Here is an 18,926-nt window from a genome sequence, read left to right on the forward strand (position 1 = left end):
TCTGGGAGCACCTGTGCACATATTACATTAGATGTGGGATGGATACACCATAGGTGCAAGAAATGGGGAGTACCTACTTACAGTGGATATAATTATAACATGCTTCATCCATAGAAGTGTCGAGGGGTGAATTTTGTTCCTGTGGGTGTACATATTGAAAACCATGGCTGGACCTTGGACAGAGGAATAGTATCCGTTGTCCGCAATCATGTTGCGAACAGGTACTCTGTACTCCGTACCGTGCATACACAACGACGTGGTGACCTTGTGGCTGGTGATTGGTTGGAACAACTTTCGACCCTGTCCCGAGCACGTTGCCAACTAACTAGCTCACGGCGGGAAGCGCCCTTCCTGACATCTCACACCCGTGCACACAAGCCCCGCGAGTACAAATCGCACATGGCGGCATCAGAAACTCTGACTCGATGAAATCTGGCTTTGCGATCGAACATCTTATCGTGATGCCGGGTACCTTAAAGCTTACTCTGTCGCCCTGCTGGCCCCTGTACGGTCCTGCACGCGGTGAACAGGGCGGCATAAGACAATCACTGGGACAGGAGGCATATGCTACCATTGAGACCGGGACGTCTGATTTCTCCGCTCTGCTGCAAGATACATGTAGCTCCGTCCCCGCCATGTCAGTGGCATGTGTTCATTTGATAGGACGAAGCTCAAATCCAGTTTTGTGGTGTTTCCGCAGCGAAGATCCAGTCGCGGAACCATCTTACCCAGCACCATTAAATTGGATTTGATTCCCTCAGCCCCTATCGTCCTTCTTTTTGTCTCTAATATTTTGTGCTCCTTGATTCTCCTGTTGCCAGCCACGCCAACATCCTGCCTGGTCGACTTTGCAGCAATCATGCGCATCGTTGGCAGCATCTTCTCACTCCTAGGCCTACAAGGCCCCAGCACCTTGTACATTAAAATTGCCGCTGCTGGCATTTTAGTGGTGGGGTTCATTTTTTTCATATTCTTGCTTAATATTCGCAATCCAAAGACAAACTGTAATGGCTTTCTGTTCTCATATGCCACTTTTTTTTACGCCAACTTCCTCAAACCATTTAACTTTGCAGAAGGGAGGAGTCAGAAACATGCGCTGGAAAGTTTCTACGGAACGCAGGTGGCTATCATCCGGAGAAGAGATCGATCTATGCAACAAGAAGTCCTGAGCCGCTAATCTCTAGTCAGGCCAATATCTATGATTCTACCCGCAAACGTCTTCTCAAAGGTAGAGAAGATATGCTCGGGTTGCTGGCTGGCCAGTTGGAGTTCCAAGCTAGCCAGAAAAACGACCCTCAAAAAAAGCTGGTTTGGGTGGATGTGAGTTAATATTCCGTGTACGCATAGGACGCGGTTACTTACTGTAATCGAAAACAGATCGGTGGTGGAACCGGGTATGCTTGAAAGCTGGATATGGTTCCAGGGCCGTTTTTAACAGTTCCCCAACAGTTACAACATCGAGGCCATGGCCGCGTTTGTGCCTGTTGAAACCTTTTTCAGCCATGTATATCTGGTTGACCTCTCGCCATCGTTGTGTGAAGTTGCGCGACAAAGATTTGCCCGGCTTGGATGGAAAAACGTATCCGTAGTCTGCCAGGATGCACGGGAGTTTCGCCTCCCTACTGCGCCCAGTGGACATGGAACTAGCTCAGACGATATGAAGGCGAATTTGATAACCATGAGCTACAGCCTGTCTATGATTCCTGGTGGGTTTTCAATGCACCGCTTAAACCTAAAGCCATTTGCTAAGGGTTGGATCCTTGGTAGACTATTACAGTGTTGTTGATTCCTTAACCTCGCTTCTAAGTCCATCGGGAATTGTCGGCGTATGTGATTTTTACGGTGAGCAGCAGATCTCTTCCTAGAGGAATTTAGCAGCTAATGGGCACAAAGTACAAAGCATTGTTGATTTATCAGCCAGAAATTATACAGGTGGTTCATTTAATCGCCATGTCAATTGGCTTGGAAGGGTATTCTGGCGCGCCTGGTTTGATGTTGACCGGGTTGGACTCGAGCCGGCGCGAAGAGACTACCTTGAATACCGATTTGGAACGGTCATATCTTCTAGCGAAAGAAACTATCTCCTCGGTGGTATTCCATACTACATATTCATTGGATGCCACAAACAAAGTACGGAAAACCCCGAGGCATTGGCGAAGCTCGATGCTGCTTACACGGAATCACCTTACCTTTCGCCCACACGTCACCGCAAAGAGTTGTCCAAAGCAGTTGAGCAAAGCGTTCCCGGGATAAGATCCAAAGCATACGAAGCAGCCATTGTCAATCTAAGCTCCAACTTGCCGCTACCTTCGTCGTTCTACCAGCATCACCATTGGAGGATCTGGTATGATGAGCTTCATCCCAAACATACCCAGTTCAATAATGAATATATCTACGCTTTCACGTGGGAGGACCCCCGGGTTGACCACCGATTACTGAGAATTGGTAGTGACGACGTGATTTTGGCCATCTCAAGTGCTGGCGACAATATACTTGACTACTTGCAATACAGCCCGCGAAAAATCCACGCCGTGGACCTCAACCCGAGCCAGAACCATCTACTTGAGCTTAAAGTAGCAAGTTTCACGGCTTTGAGCTATCTTGACGTCTGGAAGATATTTGGGGAGGGCAAACACCCTCACTTTAGAGAACTCCTGCTTTCTAAGCTTAGTCCTCATCTCTCCAGCCAAGCTTTTCAATTCTGGTTAGACCACTGCAACGTTTTTACCTCTACCTCTGGAAAAGGTCTATATGAGACCGGTGGCTCACGTTATGCTCTCAAAATGGTTCGCTACCTTTTCAACATCTTCGGATTGAACTCTGAGGTTAAAAGGCTCTGTGAGTCACAAACCTTGGACGAACAGCGTGAATTATGGCCACGGATTCGAAACATATTGCTGAGTAAACCACTGCATTGGGCCGTCGTTGGGACAGAGTGGTTTGCATGGAAAGCGGCGGGGGTCCCACCACCCCAGAGGAATATGATAATATCTGATTACATGACGAGAAATGGCCTATCCGGTGGGGTAAAACAATCATCAGATGTCAGCGGTCAGGCTATATGGGAATATGTCGTTGACACGCTGGATCCCGTTGTCAACCACACATTAATCAGCGACGATAACTACTTTTATTTCCTATGCCTACAGGGCAAATATTCAAGGCGGTATGTTCCCTAGCACCGTACCCAAAATTCGGTGCTTACAATGCCCAGTTGTCACCCAAGCTATTTAACACCCAAATCACACTTGAAGTTGTCCACTCCGGGAGCTTTTGATGGCTTGCGTATTCATACAGATGAGATTAACGAAGTTATCGCGAGAATAACTCCTGGAACGCTTACTATTGCTGTGGTAGGTTTACAATTTACTCCCAATCGTTCCATACTAAATCTGACTCTGTGAACTTTAGATAATGGACTCGATGGATTGGTTTGATCCGGAAGGTACCGCAGCAGCTTCACAGGCAAGAGCATTCAATCAAGTCCTTAAAATGGACGGTCGTATCCTACTACGGTCCGCGTCGATTGAACCCTGGTATATTAAAATTTTTGAAGCCAATGGATTTTCAGCCCGGCGTGTAGGAGCTAGGTTTCCCGGATCATGCATTGATCGGTGAGAAAAAATATTTTCCCCTATGTTGAGCCGATTCAAGCGGTCGTTCTGACAACAAACCCGCAGTGTGAATATGTATGCATCGACGTGGATTGTAACGAAGACTGTGGAGTTGTTTCTAAATTCTACAGAATCAGTACGCCCGCTGAAACAGAGAACTATTAGTGTCTCATCAAGCAGTGTGGATGATCTCGAAATCTGAATTTGCATGGGCAGTATTCCTCATACTTCTGAGAAACGTTTTGCGGGGGAGTCTGGAATCATGGTTCTGTTTTTACACTGAGCTCGACTTTGCTGTGCACGGATTATGCGTCAACGCTTCAATAATCAACTCTCCCCCAAAATTCCAGCAAAGCTTTGTCTGTTATTTACGGCAGTCTGTGTACACGTATGCATGTCATGAGCAAAATACGTCAACTGGTGTCTTGCAGACTGCACTCCTCGGGGAACTTAGGTATAATGCTCCATAACCAGCTACATATAGTACCTACGTCTAGATGTCCTTAGTCATGGAGAACTGTTAACCAAATTGACACCTTTCTTGAAGGAAATTTTTGATTTTTCCATGCAAGGTGCACACTGAGTCTGCAGATACAAAGAGATTGTCATTCTTTGTCCTTGATAGTGTTGATCCAGGGGCAATGTGCTTGGAGCCGACGCTCGCCAATATCCCTTTCGCCTTTCCAGCGAGGGCAAGTCCTTAGCCTACATCGCCTCACTCCCACCCACGGGTAAGTTCCGAGTCGTTTGCCACTGCATGCAAAGGAGGAGGAGTCATCTCGGACACATGAGTTAGAGTTCCAGCACCCGAACCCACGGGTCGGGGTCCCTTTCCTGCCTAGCGCCTTCGCCAGCGTAACCCTGACCGCCGGCCAAGTTCAACCAACGGCCCCGATCAGCTTGTGAACCAACATTTTTCAAAAGAACTACTCGTCAAGTCGAACTCCGACCCCTGTCGGCCTGTGAATACAACCATGCACAGAGAAAACATCCCGTTCCCGTATCAGCACATTCGGACTCACAGGAAGGCCAGGGCTTCTGGGCGGCGAACCCTTTTGAGTTTACGACGGTGGTCTCCACAAGTAACCATCCGCTGTCGCCGAACGAGAACTTGAAAGAGACCGTGAGGCTCTCAAAATGCACCCTTGTCTTATATAGACCCCCTCTCCCCCGTTATCCCAAGGCCGTAGAAACACGCTTCTACAATTATAAACCCTGTTCTCAAATCTGATCCATCATACCGAAAATGTCATCCGCAACCTACGAAATACTCCCGATCTTAGAATCCGATCTCGCCAGTATCAGCGAAATCGAAAATCTTGCCTTTGAAGGCGAGGAAGTCTCGCGGATAGTATTTGCTAGCCCCAATTCAGCTACAAAAGAGTTCCGCATACAACGGTTGAAGAAATCATTGACCGAAGATCCTACTACTCGGTTTGCAAAAGTCGTGATTGGCGGAAAACTCGCCGGAATTGCTCAATGGAACCTTCATTTAGATCCGAATTGGCATTTGAAAGATGAGAAGAAAGAGGAGGAAGGGGGCGCTGACTCGCAAGATAAGAAGAATAAAAATTTCCCCCCGGGTGCAAATGTAGAAGCCTGTGAGGAATTCTTTGGCTGGATGTATGGAGCAAGGAAGAGGATAATGGGGGGACAAAAGTTTCTTCGTATGTTTTGCCCTTTTACTCTCTTGGAATTTTGAAAAGAAAGAGGAGCGAGCGTTCCTCCCGACTAACATTATCGTTGGTAAGTTCTTGCGCTCCTAATCACGCGGCCGGAATTCCAAGGTCGTGGCGTCGGATCCGCACTATTGAAAGATGGCCTTGCCGTTGCGGATAAATACAATATTCCTGTATGGCTTGAAGCTTCGCCTCGAGGGTACCCTGTATATAAGAAGTTCGGGTTCCAAGATGTTGAACATTTCGATCTGGATTTGTCCAAATACGGTGGAAGCACCGTTTCGAGAACCGTAGGGATGCTGAGACCCTCAAAAGGAGCCACTTCAAGTGCTTAGTCCTTTGCTCGTGGAGAATCCATGCCAGCAGCAGAGTATGCCCGCTCGATATATGTTGATGGTAGATAGTACAAAGCAGCCAGATCTAAGTGATCAACGCATTCCATTGTCTAAAAAATGCCTACCGACTCTAAAGATTATGGTGAAATAGAGTGAGTGACTATAGAGCGAAGAAACTGATGTCCAGTATTCCCCCGGATGAGAGAGACCTTACAAATACATGGGTTCACATCAGTGTTCAAATCCGGCGACGATGACCCATCTGAACATTGAGACATTAACTAATTCGATTCCATTTTCCCAAATTCATCCACTACCCACTGGCAGAATTCTTCCCACGAGGCTTTCCACTTCTTCATTCTATCCGCGCGAATTCCGTTCCCACCATATCCGTTATCAATGTCTTTGACCCAGTCCGCCTCCGTCTGATCCTCATGTACTGCCCAACGAACACTATTCTCCGCAAGGCAGCCCAAACCAGCAAGTCCAAGATTCTCCCATGACTGGAGGGCTTCCCAAAAGTCATGGGTCATGCCGGAGGTTCCTTGACCTAATAATGCGGGGTCATCATTGCTAAGCGACGCCGAAATCCCTCTCGCCAGGAGCGCGGGTAAAGGATGAGCTAGCACTGTAGATGTCAATCTAAGAACTTCATTTGATATAGGGCAACTTTCAATTAAAATCCTCTTCTCTTTGACAATTTCGATCAAGTCAGGGTGTTTGAAAAGCGAAAACCCATGGCCAAGCCTTCGAGTCCCAAACAAGATGGCATCAAAGAGATTCTCATCTGTACTATCACCATCTCCAAGGCATTCACCAGCGTGGAAGAGGAAGGGAACCTCAAGCTCTTCTTCAACACATTTCTGACGGAACCAAAGGATTTCATAGGAGAGTTCCTTGAGGGTTTTACCAAGGTCTTCCTGCCCGACGAGATCGAATCCGGCTATCAAATCTGGATACTGCTTTTTCGCCCTGATGCAGTTTTGCATGCCTATGAGCCGTAAGTATAAAAAGGGAATGAGAGAAAGTATAACAGAACGCATACTTCTTAAGATTGCTTCTGCCGAATTGAAGCGTAGTGCAGTCCAGATGATTCGTGCACCCCAGAAATCTCTCCCTTCCTCACTAGCTTTGAAACTTTCAATTTCTTCGGCAATGACTCCAATCATTGAACAAAAGTCGTCTTCCGTGGTGTCGCTGTTTGCTTTTCTATATGGACACGCAAATGCATCTCTAATTTCCACCCACTGAACGCCATCCTCTGCGAGGGTCTGGAGCAATTTTCTTATAAGCTTTCGAAGGATTGGCTCGTAATAAATTATGGAGTGAATGATAGGAAAAGCGCCTTGCATCTTCCGCCAAATAGCATCGACTCCGAGGTGATGCTCGATCGCTTCCTTTTCGACGATAGAGCACCGGTCTTTCAGCCATGTAATGAAGCCGGCACGTCCGTCTTTCGGGAAAGTTTCCGCCGCGACAGCCGCTGGGATCAGGGTATTTGGGGAATATTCGGGAGTCCAAATCGACAAGCCTGGTTTAGTTGATGCCTTTGAAAAACCAAAAAAAACGGAAGCAGCCTGACACGCCGTATCCGATGTCAACGGTTGAGAAGCATAAAATTGCATCCCCGGAGTGTCTAAAGCCACGTTGAACAACCACCCCAGGTCAACCATAGCAGGCAAATGAGAATGTAGTAACGCTCCTTTTGGGAGCCTTCTGCAAATGCGCCAAAGATTCGTGGACTCCATCCGCTCTTTGGCGAGGCTAAACATCATACCCGGGAAGAGTTCAGCATCATGATCTCCCTGGGTCCCGGTGTGACGCCATAGTCTTTGTTGCTCTTCTGCACGGATGTGATGGACGATCTCGCATGCTTTTCGGGCTGTTGGGCTCAAAGTACGACGGAATTCGGCATCTAGGGGCATATATATTAGATTAAGAGCATACCTAGGAGAAGCCAACGAGGGCTAACCGCTCCGATGCTTCTTCTCCTGGGAAATCAGTTCCTTTCGCTTTATAAGGTGCTCTCGCACAGATGCGGATACATGATGTGAAAACCCGGCCAGAACAGGGTCTTCCATGCCGTGCACCAAATGAAGTATAACACCCGAGACTTTCAGTTGGCAAGAGAAGGAAGAAAACCGACGGCTTCTTGCAGATATGTGATAACAAGGAGTTAGATTTGACTACTTAAATGTATCCTCTCCGCAGCCAGAACTGAATGTATTTTTGTCAGTGCCTTGGGGCTGCGGCAGGGAGGAAGCTATGAGTTGTCATAACTTTGTTGGATGGATCCTGGTACGAAGGAGTTAAATGCGAAAGCCGAGTTGCATTTGACTCGTTGGGGGTATCGCGTTCTCGCTCTGCGGCCTGATAGTTAGATCCACATATAGATTAGGTTCGGAGTATCTACCCCGTACAACAGTTACATTTGCTTGAGTCAACTCGAGGTCTTCGTAGGCTTGTCAGCTGGTGAACACACGGCGAACTCCGCAGACAGCCAGCAAGGTCTTCAACAATGAGCGGATAATTAAGTTTCTAAGTACGGAGTAGTTCCTCCGCAACAACCGGTAACTAGTTAAAAGCATCACACATTGGCTGAGGCTCTCCAATTGCCGATCGTAACTCGTAGTGACCCCATTGTGAAGCAACTCTGCGGAAATGTTAACACCTGCAAATTGGAAGTTGGGTCTATGTACCCCGGACTTGACAACATAACTTTGCTAGGAAAGTGGACAACATCTCCAAACGTTTCTGTATCCAGTCGGTGTTAGTACGACGGGTGATCTTTGCTATTGGACGCTGAAGTTGAATTCTACATGATTTAGCCAGCGCCTAGATCTCATCAAAATAGAGAGCCGGTTTTAAAGAACGTTTGGGCGTTGCAGTTGAAACTTGCGAGCTATGATATCACTATTTGCCATTGACATCGCTCCTATAAAATACCCCCATCTGGTCAAAAAGAATCGAAGAGGTTCAAACCGCACACCTCCAGTTTTTGAAATAGCAGCATTGACCATTTTCAGTTCTCAAAAAAACGTCCTTCTATTTAATCGTCTTAACATAAGCGAATACCGGACTAACAGGTCATGGCTGGCTTTGGAAACACCTGGGGTCCCGGCGGACGCCGCGACCAGCCCAACTGGGAAGATGAAATGCAGAGTGGCACCCAGCAAGACTATAATGCTGACGAGGGCATTCGGTCGGATCCCATGTCCGAATCATCGCAAAAGTATTCCAGCGGCCATGGCCAGGAGTACGACCAACAGCACACCGCCATGCAAGGAGGTGGCAGAGCTCAGGGTGAAGATTGGGGTGGAAGATATCAAGGCGGAACTGCCCAAGCGTATCCGCAGACTGAAAGCACACAGGGTGGATATGGTCAGAGAGGCATGGGCGGACAAGGAATGCACAGTTCGTCCAGAATTGGAGAAGATGAGCCGAGTGACGAGAGGTTTATGGGTGAGCATGGCAGTCAGGGGTTCGGAGAGCACCAACAGCAGGCTGAGAAAGACTCCAAGCCTAGTAATGAACCTGTTACCCAAATAGAGCGGATAGTGGATAGATACTGATGACTTATGTGTAGGTGGTATTCTCGGCAGTATCAGCAGCCTCGGGGATAGGGCACAAAGGGCTGCGGAACGCAGGTTTGGTGGCGGTTCTTAATTAGCCATTGGTGCGGAAAACAGAATTGTTTCAAAAACTCTTTATATTAGTGTATATCACCACGATTTCTTGATGGGACCGTTTGCCCAGGACATTGAATGAAGAATCAAAAATCCGTCGAGAACTGCAACACGGGATGCTTTCGGCTCCCTTAGTTGGCATGTCGAAAGCTATATTTTTATTTCCAATGCACAGAGCATCCCCCTAACCACTGTGGGGTATATTGATTATATACAGTCGTAAAAGATACACGCCGCAATCCAGCGGTTACTCATTGGACCATTCTGGCTTCTTCTTCTCGGCAAACGCAGTCATTCCTAATCCATTTTTAGTAATTGCAAACTTTACCTCGAAAGTACTCCCTGGGGGCCAATGGTAACATACCTATCTTTTGATCTTTGCTGCCGAATAACCCGTGGAAAAGGCGTCTCTCGTAATCAACGCCCTCTCCCAACGACAGCTCCTGGCTCTTGTTGACAACTTCTTTTGCGGCAACGACAGCGACACGACTGTATCCGGCGATAGTGCTGGCGGTTTCCAGTGCAGCTGCGAGTAATTCATCTTTTCCACCGTCGACGACCTTAGCGGCCACCCCCCATTCTCCGGCCTCTTTCCCACTGAAGGTATTTCCAGTCAAAATCAATTCCATGGCCTTGCTCTTTCCAACGATCTTAGTCAAACGCTGAGAGCCACCAGCACCAGGGATGGTACCCAATTTAATCTCGGGCTGGCCGAAGGTTGCCTTGGATGTGCAATAAATCATGTCACACATCAGTGCCAATTCGCACCCACCGCCAAGAGCATAACCAGAAACGGCGGCAATGACGGGAGTGCGGATTGAGTTGGCCAGATGGGACCAAGGGGCAATAAAGTTGTTCGAGTATGCTGCAGCGAACGTTAAGGGTGCCATTTCCTTGATATCGGCGCCAGCTATAGCATGTCAGCTATACATGGAACTCTCTCGTCTGATCTCCAGAATGGCTAAATACCAGCAAAGGCTTTTTCACTGCCAGTGATGATTATGGCACCAATGTCTTTATCTTCGTCATATTTCGTCAGAGCTTCATTGAGTTCATGGAAGAGGGGGCTGCAGAGTGCGTTTAAAGCCTTGGGTCGGTTAAGAGTGACTGGAAGGACTGTGAGTTGGAATTCCAAATGTATACGCGAGCTGCCAGATTGGCGATTCATTCAAAAATATAGCAAAGGGCCGTCACATACTCAATCCCACTCCCGGCTTTGGTGTAGAGGTCAAGATATATTCATACGCTGCAGAAGCTGGAGAAGCTGTGGAAGAGAACCTCGCCCGGGCCAGGTATGACGTCAATGGGACTGACGTTCGAGAGGCAACAAGCCTTGCACATCGGTTTGAAAACATTGTGATCGATTGCGCCGGAAAGACAATACTTGACAAATTCAACGGATGCTCAATGGCTGCAGTCCAGATGCTCTCATCAACAAAACAACCCGGCGTCCATCCATGGATGTTTCTCCCGGACCTACGGGGAGATTATCCGAGGCCAACCGAACCCTTGGCATCATCACGTGAAACTTCCAGCCACGTATTATATAATCCAAAGTGAGCCACACTAGGTCATATTTGGCCAAGTGAAGCTTGTGGTTGAGTGGCTGATGTTCTGTTATGTGCTTCGTGGCCACGCCAGGGCCGCCCAGGAATTAACTCCTTGTCAGCAATCGTACGGAGTAACTCGTGAAATTATCGCTTTCGGAGACGCCTGTTGTTTCTTCATCGTTGTTTATTCATTGCGGAAGTATTGTTCTAATTTAGCCTTTCTCTTCTCGCTTTACTCTTGTTGAATCTAGGCTCTGAGCCGGGACCTTTTTCGATTCGAATAAACAAAGTGGATTGGCTATAATTCGTTTCTCTCGTCTCCAGTAGCCATGGATGTGCCAGAACCCGATCAGACTCCTTTTACCGCAGTGACGGCACAAACATCGAGAATAGCGCAAGTAAGCTCCATTCTTAGCAGATGCGCTTGCCCTATTCCCCGGGCGTGACATTCTAGCCTTGTTTTACGAAGCCTTGAAGTCGTCGAGCTTGCTGATGGTTCCTCTGTGATAGCAATACCAAGCTTATCTCGATGCATGCACACCATTCACTCTTTATCGATGGCTGGGAACGGGCGCCCTGCTTTGTATATTCTTCCTAAGGATTGTTCTCGCGCAAGGCTGGTATATTGGTATGCGATTTTCCGCTCTCTTGACGGCCGTTTGAGATCGATTGTTCTGTGGGGTATCTTTCGCTAAATCTCGCACGATGTGCTGCAGTTGCCTATACCTTGGGAATCTACCTTTTGAATCTCTTCCTCGCTTTTCTACAACCAAAATTCGATCCATCCCTCACCCAAGATGAAGGTCTGGAGGATGGTGAGGCTCATGCGTCTTCGCTTCCAACAAAGCAGGATGATGAGTTCCGCCCCTTTATCCGACGACTCCCCGAATTCAAGTTTTGGCATTCCGCGACGAGAGCCATCACAATTGCTTTCCTCTGCTCATGGTCCGAGATCTTCAACATTCCCGTTTTCTGGCCGGTGTTGGTGGTCTACTGGTTAATCCTCTTTAGCCTGACGAGTAAGTCTTCATGGGTAGTCCTAGGTTGCAACGAGCGTACTTCTAACGGTAAATGATTCGATCAGTGCGACGACAAATCCAACACATGATTAAATATCGCTATGTTCCCTTTTCTTTCGGCAAAACGAGATATGGCCGGACTTAAACGCTATGGAAAACTCAGTAAGGATCAATCAGTTTTTGCAGACTGAGCGGCCTTGCTTCAATCTGGCGCCCGCTTTCAATATTACGGTTTTGGTTATGGGTGAGGCACACGCATTATGAATATTCCGTTTGTTCTGGGCAGACCACAAGCAAGCAAAATAGAGGGTCATTCAACTTTCTTGTACAATATGTTCACGCCGACATGCTTTACATGAGCAGGATTCCTAATATCCTGGTGGATGCTTGTGCGTTAATCTTCTGTGTCTGCTTCATATTTTCCCCCACCCCCTTAACATTTTGTTCTGTTTCAATCCTTGAGGGTGGATTTATTATTAAGTTTCTTAATTTCTTTCTCTTCCCTTACCCTTCAAATGAAGTTACAATTTTCACTTTCTTCTTTGATGTTTACGACAGGAGGAGTTATATTGGATTTCCATCTGCAAACACTGACAGAGATTATCTTGCTCGGACTTCTGTATGACTAAGTTCACTGTGGGCCATATTTCTGAAAGCCCGCTTTATCTCCCTGGGCATATCTTGGGACAAACCTGGAACAAAACAGTTCTCACAGTGACTGTGAAACAGAACGTCAGTTTCAGAAGCAATGGGCCTACTCTGTCGGTCCCAAACCCGAAAACAAGACTTGATTCAAGTTTACACGAATCGATAAGTGGAGGAAGCTTGTTCTAGGGCCAGGATCCTTGCCTGGTGACAGTCTATTAAACAGGTCAGCCTTGAACCTGATCTGGCTGCATTGTTAGTCAGACTCTTGGGTACAAGTGCCCAAAATTCCAGCTTCTCACCCTTGGTTGCTATCAGGATTATAAATTTTCCCATCGTCATACCTAGAAGTTACCGCCATGTTGCAGGGAAGAGAACGGTGCATCCAGCTCAACTTGAGAGAGGGAGAGAGAGAGAGGCCCATGTGCAAAGGATATGAGTAAAAGCCACCCTTGACAGGGATAGTTCCCCTATCTCGCATCCGCTTGTATTTGCAATGGTAGCGTGGGTTCCCTAACTCTTTCATGGCTTCTTTGGGTTCAACGCTCGCTGGCGCCCATCAGATAGAAACTTGGAGTAGTATTCCATGGAGGAGAATGATTGCTAGCCTGGCAAAGGATATTTCCGCTTGTGAGACCCGTTCTTTTGTTGGTGTTGTAGTCCATAAAAACAGCAGGGATGAACCACCCTGCAAAGCCACAATAACTAGTCAATGCACACCAGCAAAAGCCAAAAAAAAAAAAAAAGGAAAAATGCTCAATCTCAGCTACAGCCAGCTTTTCTCTCTCCTTAAATTTTGTTGGCATTCGTTTTGCACTATGGAGTAATAATTACCAAACCTGATTCAATACTCCGTTTTCTACTGAAAGGGTTTGTCCCTACCATCCCGAGACCGGTGGATTCGTTCTCTTGAGCCACTTTGGGCCATCTTTCTACTATTATTTCCGATTTGTTGTGGATACCATGGCACTTGGCCTCATCGATGTACCGTCATGGTTGGCATTGGTCGAGATCTTCATAATGCAAGCTACCACCGTGGCGGTTCTGGCATATGCACCGAAATCAGCCATAAAGATCCGTATTAGTGTGACTATCTTGACTGTATTCCTTGCAGCACATATCCACTGGATTTTTCCATACAACAACTCTGCACTTAACCACATGGTACTTCCTTCGGTTTGGGGCCAGGTTTTGCACCTAATCAATGCTTTGCTGGTAACAAATATCGAATATGTGAACGAAATGAAATGGAAAATGAAGGCGGGAAAGGTCAACGCGATATCTAATAGAGGGTGGGACCGGATTGTTTGGGCATGGAATACAATTTGGAACGGCCGCTGGATTGGGACACGCTGGGAGGAAGAATGCATACGTCGAGATGTGAAGGAAGGAATCAATGGTGTTGAAACCGTGAACGGGAGCCACAAGAAGGGTAAGGGTCAAAGTATTGGTCGCGTAGGGTTTGCCATGCGCAGATTTCAAATATCAGTTGCAGCGTACTTGGTTTTGGATTTGCTTGGCTGGGTAGCCTTGCCGCAAGAAATCATAAATTCGACCTTTACGGTGGAAAAGCAGTATGTCTTTCGCAGAATGACTGAAATATCCCTCGAGGAACTTGCGATTCGGACCGGATCAGTGATAGGTTTTGCTGCGGCCGCCATGGCCATGATTGTCCAGCTGCATGCCTTCGCGTCTGCAGTCATCGTGGGATTGGGAATTCACGATCCGGAAGAATGGCCATTGATGTATGGGCGTATCTCGGATGCCTGGTCTGTCAGGCGATTCTGGGGGTAAATGCTGTTCCCCGGCTCTCTTGTTAAACGAAACCAAACATAGCTGACAACTGCACAGTTTGGTCTGGCATCAGCAGCTGCGTCGACCCTTAGTATCATACTCGGAGCTTCTCACATACAAGGTACTACGCATCCCGAAGCGCAACGGGATATTGGCCAGATATGTCCGTGTAGGTTTCGTGTTCGCATTGTCTGGGATTCTGCACGTGGTGACGGACCATACGATGGGCATCCCCGTTCGAGAGTCGGGAGCCATGGATTTTTTTTTGACCCAGGCTTTGGGAATAGCTCTCGAAGATATATTGTTTACCACTCACCGATTTAATGACGAGCGGCTTCGACGCGGCCCAAAGGTGTTCAGGTCCAAAGCTTTGGGCTATCTCTGGACCATGGCCTTCTTTGGCTGGACAGCGCCCGTCTGGACGTATCCGGCCATGAGACACTCTTCTCCCCAGAAGATCAAACCCGTGCCTTTCTCGGTGTTCAAATATTTGTTCGGATGAAAGAAGGTGAAACCAAGCGACAATCCATTCCCTTTTTTCTTATTTCTGCGGGTAAGCTTGAATGCATGAAAAGGATGGCATGATGCTAGAGAGAGAAATATAGACGACAGGAGAGTAGCCAGGAATTGAACACTGTAGAATTCTCAGCAATCCAAACCTCGCCTCTCACATGATTGAATAATATGAAGCAATTGGCTGTGAGGAATCGGAGTGTGCTCTATTAGGATAGGAATGATGTGAGTGGTTGATAACTCGTAATTGGACAGTGTTTCATATAACTACATATTGCCATTGTGTCATCCTCTGCGGTTCATGTTCTTCCTGCGCTGACAGCTGGACTGAAGTTAAGTTAACCTTTTCAATTCTCATTAACATCATCCCAGCTAACCAACTTAAATTGCCTAGTTAACTACATAGTTTGAACTAAGCCGGGAAGGCTGTGTGTGATGGGCAGGAACCCCTGGTCCCTGTTCCAAAGTTACCTAACCTAATCTGAATAACTAGCAAGCTTCAGGGGCCGTGATATAGCAATATAGCTGCCCTGTCCTGCGTGCAGACTGGGGAACATATATATATATATATCTAATGAATGTACGGAGTACGGAGTACTACATTAAGTTTACCCACATGTAGTTGTATATATAGCACATATACTAGAGTAGGGTTTATGGTACTAATTTCCAGGTATTAGGCACTGAAGGCCGATACAGAAAAACATCGTGGCATTATCCTAGATTAAGCAATTACCTCGTCTTATTACACAGTAGAACATACATAGCAACTTGTCACTAACCCAGTTTCGGTCTTTTAGAGGGGAGAATGCAACACAGGTCATTTGTAGGGAGACTTGATTAAAGAAAAAAAATGGCAGCTATACCAGTAAGGTTCATAAGGAAAACCAGCACAACTTCCATGCCTTATTCAAATCTCTTCATAAGTTCTTCTCCGCATATCAGACGTTTTAAAGGCGTGGCTGGGAAATCAAGGCCTCGGTGGCTTTCTCGATGCGAGCACCCAAGTCCTTATTCACGCGGCTGAACATGCCATAAGTTCGCTTACGGACAGTCTCCTGAGCATTGCAAAGGTGCACAGAGACATTGTGGACGAAGTTGTCCTGCTGCCCAGGTTGGCGGCCGAGGACATTCCAGAGTCCGTTTGCTTGCACATAGTCTTCATCGGTGACTGGAATCTGTTTTGCAAGGACTGCTCCGGCCCACTTTTCATGTTCTTGACTTGCCTTGACTGCATTGAACTGCAAGCGACGGAAGGAGGACGGATAGTTCGGGTTTGCACCGTAGTTTCCATTGACGACCATAGCACCATCGCGTTGGTAAGGACTGAAGGCCCGGAGTGGACAGTTGACGGGGATCTGGGAGTAGTTGGTGCCCAAACGGTGTCGGTGGGTATCAGGGTAGGAGAATAGTCTGGATTGCAGAACCGGGTCGGCAGATGGCTCGACACCGGGAACCATGTGAGACGGGGAGAAAGCAGCCTGCTCGATCTCGGCAAAATAGTTTTCGGGGTTCTTGTTGAGGGTGAGGCGTCCGAAGCGTCGAAGAGGGACTTCACTCTGGGGCCAAACCTTGGTCAGGTCGAAAACGCTCCATCGGAACTTCTCGGCCTGCTCAGGACTCAATACTTGGACGTAGCAAGTCCAAGATGGATATTCACCCCTCTCAATAGCCTTGAAGAGATCTTCAGTGTGCCAGTCGGGGTTTTCAGCTGACATTTTGTGTGCCTCCTCGTTGTTAAAGGTTTTGTTGCCCTGATCGGTCTTGCAGTGAATCTGAACGTAGTTGAAAGTGCCATCGGGCTTAATCCACTTGTATGTGTGGCCAGAGTACCCGTTCATATGGCGGTATGAATAAGGAGTGCCTCTGTCGCTGAACAAATGCATAACTTGGTGGATAGCCTCCTGATGGGTCGACAGGTAGTCCCAGAACATGGTTGCATCCTTCAGATTGGTCTGCGGGTTTCTCTTCTGGGTATGAATGAAGATCGGGAACTTCGAGGGGTCACGCAGGAAAAAAATAGGCGTATTATTAAACACCCAGTCCCAATTGCCCTCTTCGGTGTAAAACTTCACGGCAAATCCACGAGGGTCGCGGGCACTGTCGGCGGATCCCTTCTCTCCGCCAACGGTGGAGAAGCGAGTTACAAGCTTAGTCTTCTTCCCCACGCCCTTCAACATATCGATAGTGGTCTGTCCAGTCCACACGTTAGAAGGCCCATCATTCGTTTCTGGTCAGGCAACTGCACTCACAATGTCACTAATATCATCGGTAACTTCGAATTCGCCATAAGCTCCAGCTCCTTTGGCATGGACTACACGCTCTGGAATCCGCTCGCGATCAAAATGTGCCAGAAGATCGATCAGGTGGAAATCCTGGAGCAGGAGGGGTCCGTTTTCGCCGATCCTCTGGGAAGACTCCGGATCCATAACCTGAGCGGAAGACATCAGTACACTGATGGATAGGGAGAAGCATTGACCTGTATTTAAAAGGAACTCACCGGGCAACCCTGCGAGGTGGTATATACGGGAACCTCATTGTAACGGTAGGTGGCTGTGTGAAGAGCAATATGAGCATCAATGGCACAAGAGGGTACAAATTGAATCTACATACAATGGTTGGCCTTGTCGTCTGCACCCATGGTGGCGGCTCTGATGGGAGATCTAGCTCACAAAGGACCGGGGAAGTAAGGGGATAATATATATGTATGTATGTATATAATAATACGCAAAAAAAAAGGGATGATATGCTGCTGCCAAAGGGGCCCGATAGATCAAATCTGCCTCGAGGAGAGAATGAGAAGTCAAGCAAAGGGAAACCAGGCGCTGGAGGAAGGCGGGCTCTTTATAGTCGATATTTCCATCAGAGGCGAAGGTTTGGCTTGATGTTATTTTTATGCAGGGAGGAACGGATGGTCGGGGGGAAGGCCAACCACGGGTGGGGCCAGAGTGCGGGGAAAGGCAGATAATACTTTTCCTTTTTTTTTCCTTTTTTTTTTCCTTTTTTCCTTTTTTGGGAACAATGGAGAGCCGAAAGCGCACTCCGACCTCCGGAGGCTTGGGGGCTTGAGCGAAAGTTACCTGGCGCCTTATGGCAGCACACTGCACAATCTGTGTTGTCTGCCCACGAGAACATTACTCCAAGGGGTGATGAGCGCCATCTACACCCTTTCCAGCAGGGTAGGAGGTATGGAGTACTCCGTACTCCGTACATACGTGTCGCTTCCATGCGGTGGAGCATCAGCAAGTTACCCGCGGCAGTGAAAACTTCGAGCGGAGAACGGCAGCACACAGCGCGTTATAGATTATCCCATACTGTGCGGAGAAGCTCTTTATAAAAAGGGGCAGCCAGACCTACCAGACAGTGCCTCATGGCCAGGGCAAGTTATTTTTTTTTTTTTTTTTTCATTTTTGTTGTGTTTGGGGACGCCAATGTCGCCGAGTTAACGGCGAGCTCGTTGCGCCCGTCCGGCGTCATGTCAGTGCACGAAATCGCCAAGGGCTTGAGAGTTCGGAAGGGTGCTACCGAGAGAAGTAACTCGATCCCCATCCCCGTCTTGGAGGTTGCTCGCCCTTTGCCTTCACCCTCTGCCCAGGCGGGCCAATCAAGTGAGAAGGAATTGTCAGGCCCCGCAAGTCCCGCGTCGCGCTCCACACACCACTGGCAGAACCGCGGGACTTCATTGGGGGCCGGAAGCTGATGAACTGGCGTGCGATCTTCCGTCCCACGGCGCGCGCATCCTGTCACCGTCTTTAGGCGTGAGACTTGCCTCAGACTCTCCACAGACACGGTTCGTGTGTTGAATTGGTTTTTGGGTTTTGACCTTGCCCGATCGGCCCGATTTTGGGGACCCCTATGCCTATCTTCGGAGGGATGACATCACTTATCCCCTTTTTAAGCGTTGGTTGTATCGAAGGTGACCTCGAAGATATGGACTGGGCGCCTGAGACACGTTTGAGCGAGACAGGAGTCACGCGTCAGCATTTCTCAACGTCGCCTGATTCGTCAATCGGCTTTCAGATTTGACTTTCCTTTTCGCGCCTTCGGTCCTGGCTCAACTCAAAACATCCAAGCGCAGAATTCACTCTCAG

General features: G+C 47.9%; 10 protein-coding genes across 10 annotated transcripts; 6 read left to right on the top strand and 4 right to left on the bottom strand.

Moving 5' to 3' along the window:
- The first annotated feature begins 353 nt into the window (after positions 1-353).
- On the top strand, positions 354-4,147 carry CIMG_11295 (betaine lipid synthase). Its single transcript, XM_012358397.1, has 9 exons — positions 354-1,120; positions 1,189-1,320; positions 1,378-1,394; positions 1,450-1,706; positions 1,768-1,842; positions 1,894-3,166; positions 3,215-3,353; positions 3,412-3,614; positions 3,681-4,147. Exons 1-9 carry the CDS (start codon positions 647-649, stop codon positions 3,814-3,816), a joined length of 2,706 nt encoding a protein of 901 aa, XP_012213820.1. The 5' UTR covers positions 354-646; the 3' UTR covers positions 3,817-4,147.
- A 194-nt stretch (positions 4,148-4,341) lies between these two features.
- Positions 4,342-5,826, top strand: CIMG_04329 (uncharacterized protein). Its single transcript, XM_001244887.2, has 2 exons — positions 4,342-5,281; positions 5,366-5,826. Exons 1-2 carry the CDS (start codon positions 4,861-4,863, stop codon positions 5,626-5,628), a joined length of 684 nt encoding a protein of 227 aa, XP_001244888.1. The 5' UTR covers positions 4,342-4,860; the 3' UTR covers positions 5,629-5,826.
- CIMG_04330 (CECR1 family adenosine deaminase) lies at positions 5,751-7,836 on the bottom strand. Its single transcript, XM_001244888.2, has 3 exons — positions 7,601-7,836; positions 6,674-7,543; positions 5,751-6,619 (listed from the first exon to the last, which is right to left on the bottom strand). The coding sequence occupies exons 1-3, from the start codon at positions 7,707-7,709 to the stop codon at positions 5,910-5,912; spliced, it is 1,689 nt and encodes a 562-aa protein (XP_001244889.1). The 5' UTR covers positions 7,710-7,836; the 3' UTR covers positions 5,751-5,909.
- A 752-nt stretch (positions 7,837-8,588) lies between these two features.
- Positions 8,589-9,426, top strand: CIMG_04331 (uncharacterized protein). The gene is made up of 2 exons (XM_001244889.2): positions 8,589-9,153; positions 9,215-9,426. Exons 1-2 carry the CDS (start codon positions 8,718-8,720, stop codon positions 9,292-9,294), a joined length of 516 nt encoding a protein of 171 aa, XP_001244890.2. The 5' UTR covers positions 8,589-8,717; the 3' UTR covers positions 9,295-9,426.
- On the bottom strand, positions 9,395-10,753 carry CIMG_04332 (enoyl-CoA hydratase). Its single transcript, XM_001244890.2, has 4 exons — positions 10,513-10,753; positions 10,284-10,421; positions 9,679-10,224; positions 9,395-9,611 (listed from the first exon to the last, which is right to left on the bottom strand). The coding sequence occupies exons 1-4, from the start codon at positions 10,667-10,669 to the stop codon at positions 9,562-9,564; spliced, it is 891 nt and encodes a 296-aa protein (XP_001244891.1). The 5' UTR covers positions 10,670-10,753; the 3' UTR covers positions 9,395-9,561.
- Positions 10,754-10,979: 226 nt separating this feature from the next.
- Positions 10,980-13,046, top strand: CIMG_04333 (golgi membrane protein Rer1). Its single transcript, XM_001244891.2, has 4 exons — positions 10,980-11,262; positions 11,375-11,492; positions 11,581-11,883; positions 11,949-13,046. Exons 1-4 carry the CDS (start codon positions 11,194-11,196, stop codon positions 12,026-12,028), a joined length of 570 nt encoding a protein of 189 aa, XP_001244892.1. The 5' UTR covers positions 10,980-11,193; the 3' UTR covers positions 12,029-13,046.
- CIMG_04334 (uncharacterized protein) lies at positions 12,484-13,054 on the bottom strand (the record flags this gene model as incomplete). Its single annotated transcript, XM_001244892.1, has 3 exons — positions 12,484-12,601; positions 12,642-12,743; positions 12,831-13,054. The coding sequence occupies 3 exons, from the start codon at positions 13,052-13,054 to the stop codon at positions 12,484-12,486; spliced, it is 444 nt and encodes a 147-aa protein (XP_001244893.1).
- Positions 13,055-13,491: 437 nt separating this feature from the next.
- On the top strand, positions 13,492-14,824 carry CIMG_04335 (uncharacterized protein; the record flags this gene model as incomplete). Its single annotated transcript, XM_001244893.1, has 2 exons — positions 13,492-14,318; positions 14,380-14,824. 2 exons carry the CDS (start codon positions 13,492-13,494, stop codon positions 14,822-14,824), a joined length of 1,272 nt encoding a protein of 423 aa, XP_001244894.1.
- Positions 14,825-15,525: 701 nt separating this feature from the next.
- Positions 15,526-17,640, bottom strand: CIMG_04336 (catalase). The gene is made up of 4 exons (XM_001244894.2): positions 17,449-17,640; positions 17,336-17,388; positions 17,088-17,267; positions 15,526-17,027 (listed from the first exon to the last, which is right to left on the bottom strand). The coding sequence occupies exons 1-4, from the start codon at positions 17,474-17,476 to the stop codon at positions 15,786-15,788; spliced, it is 1,503 nt and encodes a 500-aa protein (XP_001244895.1). The 5' UTR covers positions 17,477-17,640; the 3' UTR covers positions 15,526-15,785.
- A 607-nt stretch (positions 17,641-18,247) lies between these two features.
- On the top strand, positions 18,248-18,920 carry CIMG_04337 (uncharacterized protein). The gene has a single exon (XM_001244895.2). The coding sequence runs from the start codon at positions 18,311-18,313 to the stop codon at positions 18,533-18,535; it is 225 nt and encodes a 74-aa protein (XP_001244896.1). The 5' UTR covers positions 18,248-18,310; the 3' UTR covers positions 18,536-18,920.
- Positions 18,921-18,926: the final 6 nt, after the last annotated feature.

This window comes from Coccidioides immitis, assembly GCF_000149335.2.
Source record: "Coccidioides immitis RS genomic scaffold supercont3.4, whole genome shotgun sequence".
In the NCBI taxonomy this organism is placed as follows: domain Eukaryota; kingdom Fungi; phylum Ascomycota; class Eurotiomycetes; order Onygenales; family Onygenaceae; genus Coccidioides; species Coccidioides immitis.